The sequence below is a fragment of the Bombus vosnesenskii genome, unplaced genomic scaffold (genome assembly GCF_011952255.1).
Source record: "Bombus vosnesenskii isolate JDL3184/JDL3185 unplaced genomic scaffold, Bvos_JDL3184-5_v1.1 scf7180000015131, whole genome shotgun sequence".
NCBI lineage: Eukaryota > Metazoa > Arthropoda > Insecta > Hymenoptera > Apidae > Bombus > Bombus vosnesenskii.
In genome coordinates this window covers 1-23,722 of record NW_022883844.1, presented here as the reverse complement: position 1 = coordinate 23,722, position 23,722 = coordinate 1, and the positions used below count along the sequence as shown (strand labels likewise).

General features: G+C 35.5%; 2 protein-coding genes and 1 long non-coding RNA gene across 5 annotated transcripts; 1 reads left to right on the top strand and 2 right to left on the bottom strand.

The window, feature by feature from the left end:
* Positions 1 to 152: 152 nt before the first annotated feature.
* On the bottom strand, positions 153 to 20,440 carry LOC117240984. Its single transcript, XR_004494850.1, has 3 exons — positions 19,322 to 20,440; positions 12,961 to 12,967; positions 153 to 163 (listed from the first exon to the last, which is right to left on the bottom strand). It is a non-coding gene; the product is annotated as an uncharacterized LOC117240984 (long non-coding RNA).
* On the top strand, positions 7,062 to 17,064 carry LOC117240983 (carcinine transporter-like). 3 transcript variants are annotated; one of them, XM_033506988.1, is made up of 10 exons: positions 7,219 to 7,274; positions 11,893 to 12,153; positions 12,455 to 12,650; positions 12,980 to 13,238; positions 14,152 to 14,344; positions 14,451 to 14,556; positions 15,289 to 15,392; positions 15,458 to 15,672; positions 16,068 to 16,243; positions 16,702 to 17,064. In XM_033506988.1, exons 1-10 carry the CDS (start codon positions 7,219 to 7,221, stop codon positions 16,918 to 16,920), a joined length of 1,785 nt encoding a protein of 594 aa, XP_033362879.1. In that variant the 3' UTR covers positions 16,921 to 17,064. The 3 variants fall into 3 exon arrangements, with proteins under 3 accessions (XP_033362881.1, XP_033362879.1, XP_033362880.1); XM_033506989.1 differs by lacking the exon at positions 7,219 to 7,274 and adding an exon at positions 11,063 to 11,692; XM_033506990.1 differs by lacking the exon at positions 16,068 to 16,243 and having other exon boundaries at positions 7,062 to 7,274; positions 16,702 to 16,987.
* A 1,004-nt stretch (positions 20,441 to 21,444) lies between the features above and the next one.
* LOC117240985 (solute carrier family 22 member 2-like) lies at positions 21,445 to 23,704 on the bottom strand. Its single transcript, XM_033506991.1, has 2 exons — positions 23,109 to 23,704; positions 21,445 to 22,347 (listed from the first exon to the last, which is right to left on the bottom strand). Exons 1-2 carry the CDS (start codon positions 23,314 to 23,316, stop codon positions 22,100 to 22,102), a joined length of 456 nt encoding a protein of 151 aa, XP_033362882.1. The 5' UTR covers positions 23,317 to 23,704; the 3' UTR covers positions 21,445 to 22,099.
* Positions 23,705 to 23,722: the final 18 nt, after the last annotated feature.

Below are 23,722 nucleotides of genomic sequence, written 5' to 3'. Positions count from 1 at the left end.
ATTGAATGGTTAGGACCCTACAGGATTAACGATGTGAAAACTCCTTATTACATTATTTCTATCGACAATGCTAAGAGAAAGACACATGATAACCGATTGAAAGCGTACTTTTTTCAGGATAATGCTGACCCTAGCACTAGTAACAATACCCTTAATGAGTTGCCTTAAATTCACGGGATAGGAATTACGCTTTGTATACAAACCCAACCAATTCACGATCGAAAACTACAACATGATTACGCCTCTGAAATTATTAGCTTCTCGAACACTAACAAATATTGTAAAATTGCTATATTTAAGATTAACGAAATAACTTTTGTACCATCACATGCAGAAAATCAATTCATAGCGATCCCTGAAAAAAAGCGTAAACATATCCTTTGATCTACATTTAAATAATTCCATTCTACTACGATCTTAGAGGACCAAGATCAATCTAACCAGGGGGGTATGTCACGACCGGCATACTTCAAATCCGACGGACTGACGATAGAGATAAGGATGTGGCGGCACTCGGCGACAATGTATATCGCTGAAGTGCCTAATGAACCATCAACATCCCAACGGTCCTTCCACCGAAGGTTCGAGAAGAAAGAGCACGTGGCAACGATCGCGGACGCCTAGCAAATGCATGGACGGTGGGGATGTTGAGGGATGACAAAAGAAAGTAATCGGATCCGATCGAAAGTAAAATCATAAGAGTCAGTCATAGAAAGTCACGCCTAGAGTTCGGAAGTAAATTGTAAAGTGTATTGATATTAGAAAAAAATAAAGTTTTCTTTTTTTATTTTTTACTTCAAATTCCTTTTTTTATTTTGTTATTTTACGTGACAAGAGCGTCGCTTCGCGGTGAACCTTTAAGGAGTAGCATGCTACGGAGATCGAGTATAAAATCGAGGAAAAGCGAAAACTCGATCACAGAGGTCGAAAGGCTGTAGCGAAACGTTCACCACGAAGTACAATATTTGTCGCGTTGATCTCGAGCAAAGAATCTTTAGTCTTCCAAAAACGTGCAATACATGTATTAGAGTAAGACAAGTTACTGAATCCAGGAATCTTAAATTCCACCGTCATTAATATTCATTATCACAAAACAGCGGATTTTTATGCAATTATGGGTGATTCGAAGATACGAAAATTTATAGAATGCGTATGACGCAAAATTTTGTAAAATATCCAAAAGTACAGCACTATCGATGATATTTAATGGATAGAAACATACTTTTGCCCAAGTCCTGTCGATTGTATCAAATCTTTCAATTGTATTATTGTATCCACGAAAATATGCATTTGCATAAAGATCCGCAATGCAATTATCATCGCAATTTTTCATCAACAATGATTGATTAAAAATTCAATCATTAGACGAGCGAATAAAAATTAGAGTAAGAACGTAGGTTAAAATAATTGTCGTAAATTGTCGTGGGTAGTTAATGTTAAAAATTAGTACTTTCCTCTGTTATAAAAGTTCCTGAAATTGTTCGTACAAAAGCTCCATCTTATAGAATATAGTGCAATAATCGTTATACTAGTAAAATAATAACATCATAAATATACAAAATATATTAACGCGATGAAAATAATATGGACAACGTGGTGTATGGCCACGAGTTTTGTACATATGTACGTGTATTTGTAGATCGATTAGCAATCGCAGAGACCTCGTGCGCATGTCACGCGACGAGATAGCGCGATTATTTTTATTATGATGTAAATCGTTCTTAGATGTTTTGTAACAAACCTTGCCAGTAAAACCTTCCCTGGATTCTGCTAATAGTTCTTCACCACTTGTTCCTTAGTCGATTGAATTAACGATACAAATAAGTATGAGATTATCTTAGGAAATCTCATTAATATTTTTGTCGACATCTACGACGTAAAAGCGGGGTAATAATATTTTGAAGTTTTGACGACGCGTTGCTTACTATAGATATTGTCTGTACAGGATTCATCAATTTTTAGAGAGCCTAGTCTCGCCGAGATGGAGATAATCCTCTTTAAAGCTGAACGTTTTAACACGTAATCCCACTAGCAAGCCATTGCAAAAATGATATTTCGATTAATGATGGAAAATCGCTTTTGAAGACAGAAAAATCTTCTTCGAAGGAAAAATTTGACCTAAATCTTTCGAATAAAATTAACGTAAAATCTGTGTTACGCCACGAGGCTTACCACAGGCTGTATTTTCTAACCGTCGCTCGCGGCCCTACAGGCAGACCGCCCTATCTGCCCGTCGGATCATATACAATGTATCGACGAGAGCATAGTTGTTGCCAAGCAGCGAGCTCTAGAAACGTCGATTTTTGACCGTTACGTTTTTCACGCAAGAAGAGGCATACGTGATCATAGGCGCGAGCGGTGGCGTGACCCGAGCATAGTGGGGGTCATCTTCCAAATGAGACAAAGGAATAATCGAAGGGGATCAGTTCCTTCTGACGAGTCAAACGTGACACTTCGACAAATCTGACGAGCAAACGAATTTATCTAGAGATATCGTAAAGTCGAGTCAAATTTCTGTAACATATTCATCATATTATTGTAAAATATATCATTCTATGTTAACCTGTTAATACAGTGTTACATTCATTAAACCACCTCTGTTGTCTTAACCGAAACAGGGGAACGACTATTTCGCGGCGTCGATTAACATAGTCGTCGCGAGAATTTACGCCTCTCGCTGACGCGTCCTCGCGACCGCATCTCTCCGCGAACGGTCGTACCAACTGTAACAAAGCATTTATTGACAACTTTAATATCTTTCTCCATAATCTCCATAAATCTGCAATACCCTTCCTTTGTATTTGTGTGCGTTATTGAATTGAATAAGACACCGATATAACAAGTTATAAATCACAGTTTATTCCAATAACGTCTCTCCGCGAACGGTCGTAACAATCTGTATATAAAATCGATAATTTCAGCATTCAACATGCTGTATATTATAATGCCAAGTTCACGTTATGTTCATAAAGAGTACAGAGATAATCTTCCAAGAAATTTCTCCCTAGAAGTGCTTGAAATCTCTTCTTGGAGAATCTTAGAAATGCGCGAAGAATATTCCAATTTCAGAGGGTTTCGAGAAATATCGTCGAGCTACAAATACCTGGAATTCGAATCGCAGCGAGTATTCGACGTATGCGTGGGAGTCGTTCGTGCTGTTACAGTGGAGAAACATGTTTTTGTTTTTACGGAGGTACAATTCAAGACTAATTGTAGATGTAACGCGATTTAAAGCTATAATAAGCGTGGAAAAACCATTCGCGATCGGCCAATTACTTTTTCCACTGTCAATTTGTTAATTACGATTGCTTCTGAAAGTTTTCCTACGCGTAACTGCTAAACGAGAATTTTCCCATAGATCCCAGAAATTTCGTACACTTACTTTGCCATACCAGCTACCACAAGCAACCAAGAAAATATCAATGTCTTAATTTTCGCAACTTTCAGACATTCTTGAAATTTAGATAAATACAAATACAAATGCAAAACAATGCCGTTATAGATAAATACAAAAATTTCGAAGTTTTCCGCTTCTCGGAGAAATTTTGCTTGCATGTGTACGCAGTGCTCAGAAACTCGGCAGATTTAAGCCTAAAAGGATTAAAATTCGATGAAAAGATTACGAGATAATAAACTTCAAAGTCGATTACCACGGAAGTTTACATCGTGTGAAAGATTAAAAGGAATATTCTGACGAGCAGCTCTTAATAGTTTCAGCGTCTAATCCTCTAAAAACGTGACATTAATTGTTCGTGCCAAAGAGGCAGCTACGAATTGCAAAATATCGCGAAAATTCGATCTCGACGGGCGTAGAAAAGGCAGGGGCGGGAGAACAAAAGAGGATAACGTCTCAGATTTAAAAATGCGCTTGTCACATGATTTTTAAAACTTGTTTTTTTCGGTATCTAAAGCACACTTACAAACACGATTTTTTTTTTAATTCGGTGAGCCACGGAGAGCTGAATACGACTTTCGTATGGAAAGTCACGAAGGTACGATACGTTATATTTTTGCGAACTACTTACTTCATCTAGTCGGTTTTTTTCTTCTTTTTTCTTGAAGGAACGCATGTTTCTATATCGCTCTCTTTCTCTTCTTCTTCTTCAATGTAATTTTCACGTAGGAGACTTATCCGCCTCAAGTACGTATTATAATCTTTTATTGTAGACCATCGACGAAATGATTCTTCTCGATACCGTTTAGTAGCATCGTTATGGAAAATTCTTCTCTCTTCTCATTTTAATTCCCTTAACAGTCAATGGAATCCGATGCTATGCGCACAGCTACGTACGTGCAGTGCTATATCATCTCTACTCCATAAATATCGTTCACTGCCCCAATGTTAAGGTTCAACATACGAGAGTTCGCGACCTTTATCGTAGTTTCTGTCGCTAATTAATATTAACGTGATGCAATCTGGAGCGACGAGTAATGAATATGCCCCTCTAGCGTGACGAGTTATCAATCATACATGTTACGAGACGATTGTACCATTATTCGGTGCCAACTAGTAAGGTTGCGGAGAAGCATGTTGTCGACGACAGACGGGATTAATCTTACTGATTGCAGTCTTGACACAGACACGCACATATGTAAATGGGACACTTGTAAAGTTTCTATCACGATCGTTGTATTCTTTTTTTGCTTACGTAAAATGTGAAAGGCATTGTGACTCGTTTGCGATCATTGATAGTTTGTTTGGTGAGTGTGCTGTTATGAGTGGGATTAGTAGATGAAAAGATGATTTAACGTGGCGATTTTTATGATTGTAAATATTGACATCTTTTGACGCCGATTTGTATGTTTTTTTAATATTAATATAGAGTGGAATAGATACACCATTGAGGATTAAATGTTTTTAATCTTTCGTTTCTAAGCGTTAATTAATTACGTTTCAGAGTTACTCGAATGAACTATATCTTAAAGAATAAAATTCGAGTTTGATTATGTGTTCGTAAAAATTGGATTAAATTTGAGTTATTGCCACTTCAAGACACTTCGTTACAATAATCATTGTAAATAAAATTAAGAAGTTAAGTAAATCTAGGAACATTATATTTGTCTACGATTTTTTACATTTCTGCATATGTTTCATTGCTAACGAAATAATTAAGTTTATTATAAAATATGAAGGTAAATACGCTTCGTATTAGCAAGTTAATTTTCGAAAGCTAAATGTAGATATTATTATTTGAATGTCATAAATACCCGATACAACAAGTACATACATGAAGTGACACACACTTGTGTATTCATGAGTTTTTAATTGCCTTCTACGAGTTTACGAATTATAAAATTTTATAATTACAAATTACACACTCGAATGATAGATTATTTAAATATTTAAATACGTGTAATAAAATTTCGATTTATTCGATAAATATTATGTTCAGATAAACTCTCCGTTTTTTCTACTTTTCATATCTTTTGGAATCTTGTTAAAAAATAATGAAAAATGGGGTTCGTTATAAATTCATGATTTAGTTAACGATGTTCAAGGACGTTTAATCTGAAGGATCAGAAGGAAAATCACGATCGTTACGAGACAACGTGAGAAAATTTAATGCCGCAGATTGTCTGAAATCAGCCATAATCGCATTGTTACTTTAGTTCTGTTTGTTTTGCCGACGAAACACGTATAACATAATCTGTTACCGATACTAGGTGATAAATGAACAATAAGGAAGTGAAACTGGTAAATTCCATGAAGGAATACATTATCAGTTTGGAAAAGATAGATGATCAAGATAGATCACGATCATTATGTATTAGTATGGCAAAATGAAGACTGAAATATTTGTACAATATTACAGGAAATAATTAATAACAGATTTCGTGTTAATAAAATGATAAAAAATATTAAATTTAGGTTTAATATTTTAAGCATTTAAAAAAGATGGAACAGAAAACTGTGATAGGCTTTGATCTTCGAGTATTAGATGGTACGATAAGTATCGTTTTCGAAAAAAGAGTATTAATAAATGTAAAGCATTTTAAAAATGAAAATTTTCCATTAGCAAATTTCTCGTCTCTTCTAGTCAGAAATTAAAATTGAATGAACTGTTTTTGGGTAATATTATGGAATTCTCTTTAGTTACGTGTTTATAATACATAACAGAAATGTATCTATTATTCAAGATCCATCGTTCTACTGTTATGGAAACCAGAAGCGAACACAGATTTCCCTCAGTCCGACCTCTACACAGTCAGTGAAAGCATTTTCATACAACAAAGTAAAGATAAAAAATTTTCCTTCGACGACGCAATGCGATTCCAGTCACGTTGCTTAATGATCTATCAAGGTAGACAGGATTCTTGAGGAACCAATGTAATTACGTGACTACGATCATAATTTTTCTAAGGTCTCTGTACCCATAAACAATATTGTGATCCCGTTTGTTATTTAATATAATTACTTATATCTAGTTATATTTAGTTATTAAATATTAGCATGATTTACTATATGTAATTCAGTAAATCGGTACAAGATCTAAAGAAAATATTTCTTACGTATGATTTTGACGAACTTTGTGTAAAAATCTATAAAACTAGAAGTTGCTTGGTTTATATACAGATAAAGAAAAGCATCGTTTATATCGTCGAGATATCACATTTATATCATTTTAAAAATAAAAATTTTTCATCAAAGCGAAGAACATTTTCATAAAAAATTACGAACAGAATATCTCGATTCTGCAATCTACTGTAAACAAGATAAGTATCGATAATGAATAAATCTTGACATTGAATTTTATTCAAAAAGTTACAGTGATATCAAATAATCCGTAATGACTCCAATCATATCAGTCAACTACTACCTACCGCGTAATACGCGATCGATTTTCAAACGCACTCCCCTCCCTCCCCCCCACCAAATAGAGTTTCCTGTGTAATTCTGTTATTCTTGAATCTTCGGCTTGTTTTTCATTTTTTAGCTCACTTTAAAATTTCTTCTGGCTTCAATTGTGCTACGATTTAAAGTTTTCCGTGTATACGTTTAGGACGTTACTGCGTGCGGAAATAGTACAGAAGGCTTCTAATTATACCGTCTACAATATTATTTATAGACTTTGAACCATATAGTACGTAAGTATGTAATTGTATATCTGTCGTGGTTCATTTTATCCTTCTCTGTTGCGTGAACCAGCGGTTAGGAGCGACACTAAATCAAGTGGGAATGAAACTCGTTGAAACAACGCTAGACATGGTAACGGATCCATGACTGTGCTTCTGTTATTATCAACGCCAGTAACGGTTAAACCTATTGCATGTGTGTAAGTTGGAAGTTACGTACATAACTTATGCACACCCGTTGTGTGTTTCGCGATCCCATATTTCTTTTAATTTGAATTTCATGAAACTTTTTGTTCGATAATTGATGTGCCATATTACATCCGTCACATTCAATGTTATATGGTGTAATTTCTTCAGTTGTGGTGTTATGTAAGTTACGAGGTCATTCCTGTGTTTGGACATGTGTTTGGAATGTAGTGTGTATCTTTCTCTTCGTATGTACATAGTGAGTAGAGAGAGACTGTCTGTCTTTCGCTAGAAGAATATTCTGCATATAGTTATTTACTGTTCTTGATATTTGAATTTGGAAATTTAATTTTCGCTTTGCTTGTATCTTCGAGCGTAAGGTGAAATTTGTACAGACATATCTAGTAATTTGTTAATCGTACTGTTCGAAATTATTGTGTGTGTGAATATTTCGGTGAATATAAACTACGAAAACCTGTCCTTGACTTTTTATGGTAACAAAGCAGTCTTTTCAGAAGAAACAATATTCATAAATCAGTCCCTTCGCAAAAAGCTAATTCTACGAATCTTGTTAGAAGAAACCGGTTGACGAAACTGCGTGTCCCTTCAGGAGAGGTCTAATTTATAGAGGTAGCTTGCAAGAAAAAACAAATCTCACAAAAAGCTTGAGCATTCTTAATTAATCCTCTTTAGAATTCAATTACATTTATGCCTTTTGTAAATATTAATTCTAAAATAACGATGCTAACATTTCTAACCTACAGAGTATCAACAAATAACATAACGCAATTCCCCATTTCAATTAAATATGAAAAATATACTAAAGTCGATCCAAGATCAAACCCGGTAAAACAAACGACAAATTTACCTGAAAAATCCACTGAATTCGTTTCAATACATCCGTTATTTAAATTGCAAAAATCAGTTGTGTTTCAACGTCAATTTTTAACACCGTCCATATATCCCAATTTTAGTACGCGACAAGACGACAATACAATTCATTTCAATACCATTGAAAAGTATGGCTGGCTTCGGACAACCGGTTTCCGGCGTGGCGCCACTATGCTTTGGAGAAACAAGGAAATACATATGCATGCACCTTGCTTTTTGTGAGACAGAAGAACTCTGTGTCTCTGTTCTACCAACGTCGCTGTTGCGACGATTTGCCGCAAACCTAAATGGAGTTCGATCAATGGCAACGCGAGCACGTGGTCCTCGATGTTCGCGATTGGAAAATCGTGTTTTCCAAACTATTTCTAGTTTCGCCGGTTCCACTGTCAATCAACGTTTCTTCCTTTGGTTCCGTTTCTCTTCGATTCTCTCCTTTTTTATTGGCAAACACGTGTCACCGAGTATCGTGTTCGTCTTCGCTAAGCAAGCTTCTATATCAGCGATACGCGAGCCGGTTTCCCCTTCATATTTGTACAAGACTTCGTGAACATCGGACATTTTTCTCCTCTCTTTTCGAATAAGAAAATCCTATCGTTGTTTAACTAACAATTGCATTTCTTTAAATGGAAATGTGGTCGTGTCTCCTTTATAATTTCAATTAGCCAGGGAATTTAGGTTTATTGCCGTGGAAACTTGATCGGTCGTTTACGTAAGGATCTGCGACTCTGCTTCATCTTCGAGGAAAATTTCATCGAATACAATCGTTTCACTCAATGATTGGATCAGTCGAAAGGGAGATTCCGTGACTGCCTGTATAAATATTGATCATAGTGTCTCTTGAAGGGAAGCTGTACCAATCTTGTTGATTTAACTACTGATCCTACTTTATCCTCGAGAAAAATTACTTACTTTGATTGTTTGACCATTAATTTTAGCGTTTCTTCGAGGGAAACAGTGTTGATCGCTCGAGTCTGTTTCTTTCTCAAGGTAAATTGTATTTACTATTTACTCGATCAGCTATTTTATTTTCTTTTCCCGGAGAAACCTTGTTTCTCGCCTGTTTGACCATCCGCGCTATTTCTTCTTTGAGATAAACTGCAGCGATTATTCGTGTAATCAACAAATCTATTTTTTCTTTCTTTACGAAGGAAATCGTGTGTTTAACGAAATCTCGCTTGTTTAGTCATTGATTCCGCTAACTTTTCCAAATAAATCGTCAATCATTCGCTCGATTGCCAATTCTAATTTTGCTTCGAAGCAAACTGCGTTGATTATTCGTATAACCTTTTTAATAGAAACTGTTTTTCGCCTATTTTATCGCCAATTTCCTTTTCAAAATAACATGTATTAATTATTCGTTTAATCGCAGATTTTCTTTTATTTTATTTCTATTTCTATTTCGTTTTATCATCGATTTTCCGCCGTCTTCAAAGAAACCCACGTGAATTACTTTAATTGCTTTTTCAAACTAATTTTATTTCTTTACTTTTAAATTAAGAAGCAGCAACGAAAATGCTACAATAACGGAAAAATTCTTCGGTTATCTCCACAAAAAACACGAAGGTATCGAACTTAGTGTATTGAGACATTTTGTTCGTTGGAAGTTAGTCGACGACATTTGGAACGGAAAGATACATTTGACATGATTTAGTGTGACGTTGAGAGAGAAAAACGGTTTGATCGAGGGTGCCCTTAATTACTAATTTCATAACTTGCTGTTAATCGATCTGACAGTGATATTAGTGGATGTGGTTGGTAGTGCCTGATTAATCGTGATCGATATTTTGAACAAAGAGCAACGAGAAACGATCAGTTTGGAGTTTCACTTTGACGTCGTGAGACTATCGTTAATTAGACATAGAAGAATCATTTGGTGACAGGTAAGGGTTTCAACTTCTGTATTCATTTTCTTCTATAGACTGAATTTAATTTTTCGCTTTGATAATCGTTTATGAAAGAGAAGCGATAATTATTAGTTCTACCTAAGAATGTTACTAATAAATTAGGAAAAAGAAATTTTGATTGGATTCTTGATAACGAGTGAAAATTAATTTAAAAGATTGTATTTGGAATTTTGAGAATCGATCGAGTCCTCAGTTTCAGTGCAATGTAACGTTATCAGTCGCATGAGTTTGGCTCATATGTGATTTATGTGCAAGCTAAATGTTTCCAACAAATTGTAGCATATTGATTTCTCAAAGTACTGTATCAAATGTCTTGTAATTATAAGCAATTGTTTCGTTTGGACGATCAAGGGTAATATACTCTATTTCTGATTTTAAAAATGCCGCCATTTGTGTAGACGTACACACGCAAGTATTTATTATGTAGACACGATGGCTCGTAGACACGAACGTTTCTCGTTGTCGTATTTTCCAAACAGGTCAGTTATTTCGAGCACTCGACCACTTTCTCGCTCCTGACAATGACATTAGTCATTCTAATCGATGTCTCGAAATCGATGGTTCTTCTGTCAGCTATTTCGTTTCCGTGTTTATTCCATATGATAATATTGTTTCACGTATTCGCTTAAATTTAATTGGCAAATGGTTAATTTCCCTGAATCCATTTTCAAGTAAACATATCAGTTTAACCTTTTGCTCTATCTGATACGAAAATGAACAATTTGATATAAAAATTTTGCGAAAGATCGATATATTATTTTACTTTTAACTTGGAAATCGTTCTCTTAATTTTTCAATATCTAATTAACCACCTCAGTCCCTAAGACCGTCTGTTTTAACGAATGGTAAATAATCAAATAATTGCGTTGATACATCAGAAGTACCATCTTCTTATATCCCTGATATTAGTGTTAAAACAGGTTTGAAAAACCTTCAATTATTTCATTTATTCTTAGCTTTCGATGGCTTAAAATTTTCTCGGTTATTTTCCAATAGAGTTCGATATATTGATCGAAAACTTAGTTTAGTTAAGCACTGTAACCGGAAGTCACCCTTAAGTCGCCGGGTAAGAGGATTACGAGTAATAAACAAACAATATTAATCAGAAAATTATTCCATTCAATTTTTCTCCTGCATTTAATTAAATATGACAGAGTCGACAAACTTTCCTTCGGTTCTTCTATCTCATTTGCAAATCTATAATATCGATATCCAAACGATAACTCGAACACAATTAACCAGCACTCGAGGCTATTTCTTTCGTCGAAACTTTCCTCAGACATGTAGATATCACGTTGACATCGCCGCGTATACCGAATCAGCCCTTTTTAAAGATGATCTCGCGAGCGTGGTTCGTATGCAATTCAATTTGAACGAGTCGCGTGTCACGATTCACTTGACTCCCGGCACAGTAATTGGCCGGCACTCGAGCAAACACTTACACTTAATTTAACGTTTAACCGAATCGAAAACAAAGCGAACAGTTGCCGGACTTCGCTCGTTCTTTCAGTTCATTTCCGAACGTCTTTCGATCAGCATATCGGGTCTCCTCTTTCATCTCCGTTGCCTTTCAAAATCTAAAATCATAATTGAGACTTTGCTGCTCGAACTATGGAAGGGGAAAACGTGAATGACGGGTAAGATTGTTCCTGCGTTCTGTCAGAAAATAATTTCCTGTTTGTGGGAGAGGAAAGGAGCATTGTAATTGGAATTACAGAATGCGAAACATCAAAGGAACTGCCGAATGACATTTATTTCAAAGACTAGAAGACTGAAAACTTTGTTATACGACTTTTATACTGCTACGCCTGGAAATCAAGGATGGATTTTGTTTCAGCGAAATGAAGGACGAGAAGAGTAACTCTATATTGCCCACTGAAGCGACTCGATTGAGACCAAGATTGGAAAGTTTCGATGATGTTCTGCCGTATGTCGGTGACTACGGGAGATATCAATGGCTGTTGTTATTGTCGTTACTACCTTATGGCGCGACGTACGCGTTTCTGTATTTCTCGCAATTTTTCATTACGATTATTCCCACGGAACACTGGTGCAGGATAGACGAATTAGTAAACTCGAATTTCACCGAAGAAGAGAGGTAAGTATGTATAATGAAGGAAAGAAAGAAAAGGAGATATACGTAGCAACCAAAGCTCCTTTAAACTTTGAACGATATTTTTGATTGTTCGTAGAAAGTGACTTTAAAATATTGTGAAAAATATGCGAGATATCGCGATTTCTGGAATTTCTCGAATTTTCGAACATTTCGAAAATTATTAGAAAAAATTGTAGAAAAATTTCACGATAAGATACAAGATATTTTTGGATTACTCTGTCTGGACTTTGGTTCTTATTTTAATAATTAAAATGATCAATCATCTATCGTATGGGATGTTTAGGATTAAGATAGCGATTCCAGTGACGAACGTTTATCCTTATTACGAACAATGTCAACGGAAGGACGTAAACTTCACAGAGCTGTTGAAGAGCGATAAGAGCCTGAGCTTATCGGGCTTCCAAACAAACAAAACGATAAAATGTACTCAATGGGAGTATAATTTTACGCAGATTCCATATCCTAGTATAGGAACTGAGGTGAAGTATTCACATCGTTGTCTGAATCGCATGCTTCGAAATTCTTACACTTCTGCTGCGTTCTTTGGGTCATTTCCGATCTAATCTAACCTTGTTATAGTAAATTTCTTAAGTTTAAAGAAAGTATAAGACGATAATTGTTAGTACGGATAATTCCTCGTCCCGATTTTACGCGAACGTTTTTTTCAGAGCATAAAGAACTCTTTCATTCATCGAACTGCGAGCAGAATCGAGATATAAAAATTCGAAGACCGCAGCAGGATTAAAATTATATTCTGAAAAATATGAATCTGGTTTTTCGCTGACTAACTCTTAACCTTGGTGATTAGCTAGATTGGGTATGCGACCGAGAATACCTCGTATCAACGGCGCAGGCCATCTTCTTCTGCGGATCCATCATCGGTGGTTTCCTAGTCGGTTGGATCGCCGATCACAAGGGTCGTATCCCAGCTTTAATGTTCTGCAATGGTATCGCCCTTTTTGCCTCCCTTTTCACTGCCAGCGCAAATAGTTTTTGGTCATTCGCCGTCTGTAGGTTTCTCACTGGACTGGCGTTCGATAACTGTATCAACATTCCTCTGATTATCGGTAAGCCTTCTACGAAGTAGAAAGTGCGAGAGGTTCGACCGATAAGCCAATGTTTCAGTCACGCGAGAGATAACGTTAGTATGAAGTCAATGTTTCTATTACGTGAAAGATGATGTTGCGTGAGAAATTTTTGATGAATTGTTCCTCGAAGATAATTTTGACGTTGCTGTACTCGATTGAACTATACGGTTCGAGTTCTTGATTCAAGAGCTTTTGCCACCACCAGAGATGAATATATTGATTTTGTTATTGTTAAAGATCGTTTCATCGATTTTCATGTCGTCGAGGATAGTTATATCTTGATATTCTTAAATCGAGTTATACAAGGTGGTTGGTAACTGGTGGTACAAGCGGAAAGAAGTCGAAAATATAGAATACAAATTTCTTTTTTAATTCTTCCATCGAGACAACGATCTACAGTGAGATCCGTTATAACGAGACGCGATAAAGTGCACGCGTATCGAGCGAAAATTCAAAGTCGATTTTCTCGAAAACAAAGCCTCGAACGAAAAACGTTTATTGTATATTTTCGACTTCTTTTTTCGCGTAGAATCACCCCCTTTCCGCTTGTACCATCAGTTACCAACCACTCTGTATATTCGTTCGAAATGAAAATTATCACAAAATTTTCAACACGTAATTCGTTTAAATACGTTAGAAGCAAAACACGCGTATTATGTAGCGCTTTTTGTTATACGGACCAGCTCAAACTCGGAAAATTCACGTTTTCAGAGTAAACGGATTAATTTAAAATCGGAATTATATTTATAATCTTACAATTATCCTACAATTAAGTTGATTTCACTCGATAAATCTTCCATGTTCTATTACTGCAACATAAAGAATAATCGTTAAGTATCTTGATATAATAATCAGTTATTCCGAGAGTCATCGACGATCAATTATCCCACAGTTCTCGAATATATGGCTGTTTCGAAACGAACGTTGGTCGTGAATATCGCCTTTGGCGTATACTTCGCAGTGGCCAGTACAATTTTACCATGGATAGCCTATTATATCGCGAACTGGAGATATTTTACTTACGTTACTGCCATACCGCTGTTATCTGTCGCTATCACACCGTGGATTCTTCCCGAGAACGCCCGGTAAGTAAACTCCTAATCGTTCGATTATTCGAATTCTCAACTTGCGCTTTGAGATTTATGCAAATTTACTTATCGATCCATATCACTCGTATTTGCTCTGTTCAAGCTGGTACGTTTCCAACGGGATGATGGACAAGGTTGTTGAGAAACTACGGAGAATAGCTAGGATCAATCGTAGAAATCCAGACTCGCGTATTTACGATATATTAGTTGTAAGTTCGATCAAATAGAATTCTAGAAAGCTTACGCGAAATCATACGGTACAGTACTTGAATCTGTGCTGACAGATATATTTGATTCGCGTCGAAAACACACAGACTCGCGAATGTATTTTAACATGCATAGACAGGTTTTAAAAATGAAACGCGATGAAAAATGAAATATGAAATGAAACTTGACTGTCGCGATTCCATTGTGGTATTATATCGATCTCGTACAAAATTTGAAGTAAATCTGGGAATTTATATAGAAATTATAAAATATTTACAATTTACAAGTACAATCGGGGATAAAAATAAGCCGCTATAGTTAATGGAAATAGATGTGAAGAAAGTATAATCAAATTAGTATCAGCCTCATATACTTGAGTTTTATTTATTATATTTCCTTCTAATAATATGCAGATAGTTCAGCAAATGATTGAAATGAATTTTTACATTTTCTCCACTAATCCACTTAGTTTTGTTCCCGACTGTATTTCGGATCAGAAAAGTATTTAATCAACCAACCACCCATTATATTAATAAATCTCGATATCAAAAGCCATGCCAACTAATGCCATAAAACAGAATGCAAAGTGCCACTGTTCGTGCTATCTATTAATGACGAATACAATGAAAATAAAATTTCTTTTCAGTGTGTTATGAATTTTGAACTGAGTAAGGGCTAAAGGCACGACTCGTATTATATCTTTCGTTAATTATTCTCGAAATAAATTCTTGCAGAGTAACATGGAGGCACCGGACAAAATTCAAGAATCAGCGACGCTGCTCGATCTGTTCAAAACGCCACGGTTGGCGAGAAACACTATTCTTCTAGTTGCATTCTGGCAAGTATAAGATACGAGTTCATGTTGCGATAAAACCTTCATAAATAACCGATACAATCTTGTAGGTGTTTTACCCTGATCTCGTTCGACGATCACGTGTATTCATTAAAACTTATCCAGAGCTCGGTGTTCGTGTCGTTCTCGATCGCCTGTGCCACAGAACTTCTAGCTGGGTTATTACTCGCCCTGTTGCTCGACCGGTGGGGTCGTAGACTCTGCGGATTTCTCACGATGGCAATGACCTGTGTACTCAGTATCGCTGATCTTATGCTGCATTCCAGTAAATATATCGATCTGTTTATTAAAGTAAAATTAAAACGATTATAATGACGTATTATTGAGAAAAATCTGAAATTAAGTTGATGATGAATGTAAAAGAATTTTGACAACTTCGAAGGTATTAATCTTGGAAAATAATTATTTTGATGGAACTAGAATTTAGGAATTATTAGGAATTAATTTAGTGGCGAAATTGAAAGAGGTGTGCACATTTTAGAAGCAATAATTTTCTATATGTTGGTTTTCTAGAATTTGGAGATTTATAGAAGTTTAAAGTTTGTGTGAAATTTTAATTTGATTTTGATTAAGCTTCGATCGGACTATATTTTTAATTAAACTTACAATCAAGTATTGTGTATCCAGGATTAATTTTGTATTTTTTTATTTATTCCCCAGTGCTCGCGAAATTAGTAATGTCAATATTGTCGCGATTCTGTCTGAACATGGCAGCCAATGTTGGTCTTCAGTATGCAGCAGAACTTCTGCCCACGCCAGTCAGATCGCAGGGCGTATCTTTCATTCATCTTTTCGGAATAGTTGCACACTCTTTGGCGCCATATATCACTGACTCGGTAAATAAATATTTATACTACTATTGTTGTTACAACATTTTTGAAACACCGCTAAGCTCATCCACGTTCAACTTCTCTTTAATTTATTCCAAAAGATACAATAAGCGCTATTAGAAATTATGAAAAAGCTCTCATGTAAATTTTCTCATGATAATGTAAAATAGTTTTTTTCTTACCTTAAAACAAGTTGTTTCCTGAAGAAGTTAAATATTATAAAAATCTGATCAAAATATTTCTCACTTTCTAGAAAGCCCGTTTTGGAAGTCGCAACCAACGCTTTTCTTTAACTGATCTTTAATCAAAAAATTGAAATTTAAAATAAAAAATGATGGAATAACTTATGATATGAAACTATATTGGTTGAAACTTTCTAATGAAACTTTTTAAATGAGAAATACTTTGACCAGATTTTCATGGTATTTAACCTTTGCTCATATAAATTAATATTTGTTCATTAGGCTGCAATTTGGGAGGGATTTCCAATGCTCATTATCAGCACGGTGTCCTTTTTTGGCGCTGCACTGGTTTTGTTCTTGCCGGAAACTGTCGGCCAGAATCTTCCTCAGACTATCAAGCAAGGCGAAGAATTCGGAAGGGACCAACATTTCTGGTCGTTGCCTTGCTACCATAAGACACACTTCAATGGACATCAACACTATCACTCCTGTGAACGATAATTATCTGATTTTTAATAATAATTCAATTAAAAAACACGAAGGAGGATTCGTGTTTTTTTAGAAGTAACAATATTACAAGCGGATCAGTCTGACGATTTTTGTACGAGAAAAAATCGGAACATATTATTTTTCTATTCTCCTACATTAATTTTTATTTTTATCGTTTACGTTTAAGAATTTGTAAGCCTTAATTCTAAAAAGAGCGAGCTTAGAAATCGTGTTCCTATATAATTTTTATTATTATCTTTTAAGAGCTTTTATAATTTTAATGCTAATTTTCACTTGCGTTACGCACGTTCGAATCGTTCAGCGGTTGGTGCTAATTTGATATTCAAAGATATTACGTAGAATAATATCGAAAATGTTACGTAAATTAATAATTACGTAATTTATTAATTACGTAAATAATAAATTAGGGAGATTTAAATTTTTGATTCCTTTAATGTTTTTAACATTTTTTACTGGAATATATTGGACAAAATCTTATTTAAAAAAATAGTACGTTTAGATAATTTTTCTTTGTGAAAAGAAACAGTTTTATATCTTTTGAACGATTATCCACGTATTTTTAACGATTATTTATCTATTCGTTATATTTTTTGTACGATTTTAAATAACGTACAATATTAATAAAATCCAAGCTTGAAGACTTTTTAAATTATTGTTATAATTTCTTCAGCACCAACTGCTGGACTTTTATCTATCTAAAACGAGTTGTACGTACATTAAAAAAAAAAATAACTCTAATTGACTGTTTCTATGGTTTAGGAAGAAGAAAAAAAGAAAGGAAAGAATATTGTAAGCAAATCGTGCCATCGTATGACGATCAGTGTTCGTCGTTGTGCCAATAACAACGCAATCAATCTGAAGAAACCTATTCATAGTATTCATAATCATCACTCACGTATACATACGCGTATACACTCACGTCCATAAGATTGATTCACCGAATAAAACTTCCATAAACCTTAATATAAGAAACAATTCTACTTTTTATTTGCACACACATCGACGAATCCCCCGAACAAAAATAAACTGCTAAATATCTCTATAATTAAATACATTAATGCTCGATGATCCTCGTTCATCATTATACGTCTAATCTAACTCCATCCTATAATTAGAAGTTCTACGATAACGATCACTTATGTTACAATGTATTAACCCTTAACAGCCGAACTTAATTATAATTAATTATAGAAAATGAAATGCTTCATTATACGGATATTTGAAGTAATATTCTGTATTATACAGGGTGTCTGGTAATTGATACTGTGATAACCAGTGGTTAGTTAATGTGGTTAATAACCAGTGGTACAGAATAATACTATGTGAAAGGATCTGTTGAAAATATAGAACGAGAGATTTTCGTACGACGTTCGAGAGAATGAAATTCTGAAGCTTTGTCAGCTCGTGTTCACACGACATTCACGAAACATATTCAAAATTTATTTTCTCGAAAATACGAAGAATCATCAGTTACGAAACACTCTGTACTATATCACATTATTATATCACTATCGTATTGATAAGAAATGTCGATATTATAACTCCTTAAGACTCCCTTAATATTTATTTGCGATTCAGCTTAATATGTATTGGCCCTGTGTAATTTCAAGATTAAAAATATAAAAGAATTCATTCCTGATTACGATATCGTACATGATTTACAAAATCATCGACCGTCAAGGGTTAAATGAGAATTCTTTCGTCCAGAATTATTTTCCAGACGATCGAATTATTATCCATTGCATCACGAGGATCGAACTAACTTGTAGCCTTGAACAATTATGTACAGTTGAATCTCTAGCGTAGGAATATTTCAAAGAATCTCAGGTTTTGAGGAACGATAGCTGATATTTGCAACGAACAATAGTATGTCTTTTTAATCGGTAACTGAAAGCAGGGGCTAGTCTCATAAGTACGCGAATGATTCTAGTTGCTAGAATCATTGTTTAAAGGTGGTATAACGGAGATTGCGCGCTTAAGACGAACAGGTCGGAGGATCGAAAGGAACGAGATTGGAAATATTCGCGTCTCTTCACGAATCAGAATTTTACTATTTCTAATTGAACACGTGACGGAGTTTCGATCTGTTTCAAGTAACATTTAAACCTGAGTGTTACGCCGGGCGACTCTCTGCCTGGCCCAGGTCACACACCCCGGGTCATAACACTGAGCATTTTCAAAATTAACTCATTATCTATCAATTTTTCTTCTAAAATTTGTATATAATTCTATAAATTATTTACTGCTTTTTCCATTGGATTTAAACAGAACAATTTCGGAAGAATGTCGAACATTATGTTAATATCCTTTGTATTAAAAAAAATTCCTGCTTAAAAAGATCCTACAACTTTCATTTTATAATCTCAATTGGGTATGATGGTAGCTAATGAACGCTTAGCAATTAATTGTTTTAATGCATTCCATTTTATGAATGATCAGTAATTACGGATTCAAGGATACTTATTAGAAGTAATATTCTTATTATATCTAAATATATCAAATAGAGATATTTCTCGTATTAATACTGAAAGATCATAAAAAAGGAAATATCATAAAAGAATTTCAATTTTGATGTTTCATTAGAATAATATATATATATGTATGTATATATTTAAATTAAATAACAGAGATCTCAGAGTTTTCAAAGCATTCAACGTGTTGATGCATAAATGGATGATGAAAAAAAGCCACGTTGATCGAGCGAACGCAAAATACTCTTCGGTTTAAAAGTCGATCGAAACTCTCATTTCAAGTGTCGGCGATTTATGAATCACCTATATTGATACAAAGGCGATTCGTAATAAAGGAGACAAGTTGAAAGCTTGACAATGCGCGAAGACAGCTCTCTTTTTGTGTTTCGAGTCTCGTGGCAATCCTTTGTTATTCACGGTATTTCATAGTTAAATCAATTCAACTAGAGTATTCCTTCAACGAGAAAAGAAAAAAAAGAGCAAGAAGAAAAAGATATAGATCTTTCTTTTCGATTTTTAAAGCGAAAGATGCGTAAATACTATGGTATATTATTTCCTTATATATCGCTTCCTTTAATACATATATCCAATACTGAATTTAATTGTACATTTACATAAGATACTTGAATCGTTTCTCATTTCCAACACTTTACCGACGTTATAGTACGCGAAATAATTACATCGCAATATGTGAACGCAACGTACTTTAAATGCCGCGTTCTTAATTCTTTAAATTTCTTCACATTTTTATACAGTCAATCCAATTAAAAAAAGATACACTTTAAAGAAAATTATCTTGTGTGCAACAAAGCTACTTCGTCGATGAAGCGTCAATTAATTGCTTAAACGTATACCTTGTGTAATTTGACGATTCTTGTCTCTTTCACTGCAGTAATCGATACTTCTTCCTAGTTTCTCTCAATAGCTCTCCAATCTCAATACGTTCGTAATATCTTAACATCTAACATCACACGCACACGTTTAATAACTATATTTACAACGAATTTGGCAAGTTTCACGCCACTGACAAGATTCACGCCACTGACAAGATTCACGCCACTGACAAGATTCACGCCACTGACAAGATTCACGCCACTGACAAGATTCACGCCACTGACAAGATTCACGCCACTGACAAGATTCACGCCACGGACAAGATTCACGCCACTGACAAGATTCACGCCACTGACAAGATTCACGCCACTGACAAGATTCACGCCACTGACAAGATTCACGCCACTGACAAGATTCACGCCACTGACAAGATTCACGCCACTGACAGGATTCACGCCACTGACAAGATTCACGCCACTGACAAGATTCACGCCACTGACAAGATTCACGCCACTGACAAGATTCACGCCACTGACAAGATTCACGCCACTGACAAGATTCACGCCACTGACAAGATTCACGCCACTGACAAGATTCACGCCACTGACAAGATTCACGCCACTGACAAGATTCACGCCACTGACAAGATTCACGCCACTGCCAAGATTCACGCCACTGACAAGATTCACGCCACTGACAAGATTCACGCCACTGACAAGATTCACGCCACTGACAAGATTCACGCCACTGACAAGATTCACGCCACTGACAAGATTCACGCCACTGACAAGAGTCACGCCACTGACAAGATTCACGCCACTGACAAGATTCACGCCACTGACAAGATTCACGCCACTGACAAGATTCACGCCACTGACAAGATTCACGCCACTGACAAGATTCACGCCACTGACAAGATTCACGCCACTGACAAGATTCATGCCACTGGTAAGTTTCACCCCACTGGCAAATTTCGCACCACTGGCAAGTTTCGCGCCACTGGCAAGTTTCGCGCCGTCGCCAAATCTAACCGCTATAACCTAGTACAATCCATTTTTTGAACACTGCCAGTAAACGCTGGATTTGAAAGGCCTTTCTTCTTTCTATAAGATTTTTTCAGCATTTTGCTCCTGTCAAATTGAAATAAACGATTATTAGTAAATTTATATTGACATAAGGCGGAGGAAGAATATTATAGAATCTATACTTACGAGGATATACACGGAACCCACCAGAAACTTTGTTCCTTGCCGAAGTCGTTACCCTCCTGTAGGGTTTCTGGTAATTCCTGGTTCAACGTTTCTGGCAAGCCAAGGGTCAGGAAGGCGTGTCCAAAAGACAGCAAACCGAGGGCAACCAGCGGTAAAGATGGATCAATGTCAGCCTAAATTAAATGAAAAATATTCTCCCTTTTATACGCTTCCCTTTATACCTCTTTTAGAAGTAATAGCGATTAATTCCGCTTTCCGCTAATTCCTTAATTTCCCTTCGATTTTCGGGAAATAAATGAATACTTCTTTTAAATATTAATAAAGAATATTGGTTAAAGACAGAATTTGAAGAAGTTGTCAATATACAAAGGATCATTGGTGTTACCTGTATAACGAGATTATGTAAACATTCGTTTCATTTAGAAACGAAGCTATAGTGTAGTATCGCAAACCTGTAAATAATTACAGACAATAGAAAAGTTACATTTCCTTCGCAAAAAAACGAAACGGAGGAAAATATATCGAAAATCTATCTTGTTTCCGTGATTCGTAAGATCACAAGAAGAATCCATGGCCGACAAGGAACATAATTTTTCTACGAATTAAACCAACTTAAAAAAACGTATTTCAATAACAGATAATATTAGTCGTAAATTAAAAAAGAGGTTGAGTAATTTTCGGATCGTAGAAATACGATGTCGTTAACAGAAATTTCGATTCACTTATCAGATAAATAATGTAAGGTCCCAAAATGTGGGCGATATAACCGATGATATGGATCAAAGACACGCCCTGAGCTCTCATCACAGTCGGCGGTATTTCCGCTGCATATTGGAAACCAATATTCGCGGCGATATTCATCCCAAGCCGCGCTATAATCGCCATGGCAACCATTGTCGAACCTTGAATAAGTTGAGAAATATGTAAATGCCACGATCGCCGCATTCCACGCACGATACATACACCCGATGCGCGCATGGTTCAATTAAAAATTAAATGTCATCCCTGTCGAGTATGTGACGTTGAGAAATAAATGTCAATCGTTAATGGAATAGGATTTAAGGGCGAAAAAGAAAAAGAAAAGAAGAGAAGAAGAATATTTGTATAAAAAAATTTTATAAGATTCGATTATTATTAATACTAAGTAAAATGACCGAATTGTATAATTGTAAATTCTCTATAATACGATTTTAAATAATACGGGTCTATATTATTATGTCGTTCAAGTCTGTTGTCTATAAACGATAAAAGAGAATTCGAAGGAAAGTTTTGTTGCAAGATGAGGAAATAAAAATAGTAAATTGTTTTATAACTACAACGTTCTATTCTAAATACGGATTAAAAAATGTCTATTTTCCACTCCTTAATGTCCTTGAAAACACGGATATCCCCTAACGCTACCGCTTATCTCCTTACTATCTAACAAAAACATTATTCTTGCATCAAGCACGAGCTTTCATTTCTCAATCTCCCAAAGCTTTCACTGGAGAAGCTTCAGAAAAGCGCTTTTTAAAACGACCGTCGATCGATAAAACCGGATTTTTTCTATAAAATTCACCCCCGCTTTCTCACTGCTATTCACACGTTCCTGCTATTTTATTGAATAATATTGATTGACAAGTCATTTATCAAGAAATAAAAAAAAAAAAAGAAAAAATGTTACCAGAGGGGGTAGCGATGGCAACGAAGGAGAAAATGCCACAGAGGAACACCGATGCGAAACCCATCCATCGTCTGCCCCATCTGTCGAGGAAAAGGGCGAGTAGAACAGCGGCCGGAAGTTCCGTGAGGGACGCTAAAGAGAACGACGTGAAAACGTCGGGGTCCAGAAGTTTCATGTTCCAAACGTGGCCGTCGAACACCCACACCATCAGCAACCTAGAAAAAAATCAGCCGAGTCATACATAAATCACGCTGGACTTCAAGATCGTTTATTAATCCTTCGCATACTCGTTCCCTCGCGTTTGACGTTTATCGATGCTAATTATATACTTAAGCAGATTCTTAATGACCCACATAAAATGCCCCATATACTCTCTTAATGTTCATTCGAGTAGTTTGTATCTAGTTTATGGTAATTTGTGTCTATTTTAATACTGGTTTTATAAAGACAGGGAAGTAGCGTCGAGGCTGATTGATTGGTAACTTGGTTGAATTAACGGTATAATATAATTGGAATATCGTGAGGCTGAGAGTTAAGAACATATTCTTAGTTAATTTTATTTTAGGAAATGCAGGAAGATTCAGAATTATCATAGTATTAAAAACAAAGAAAAT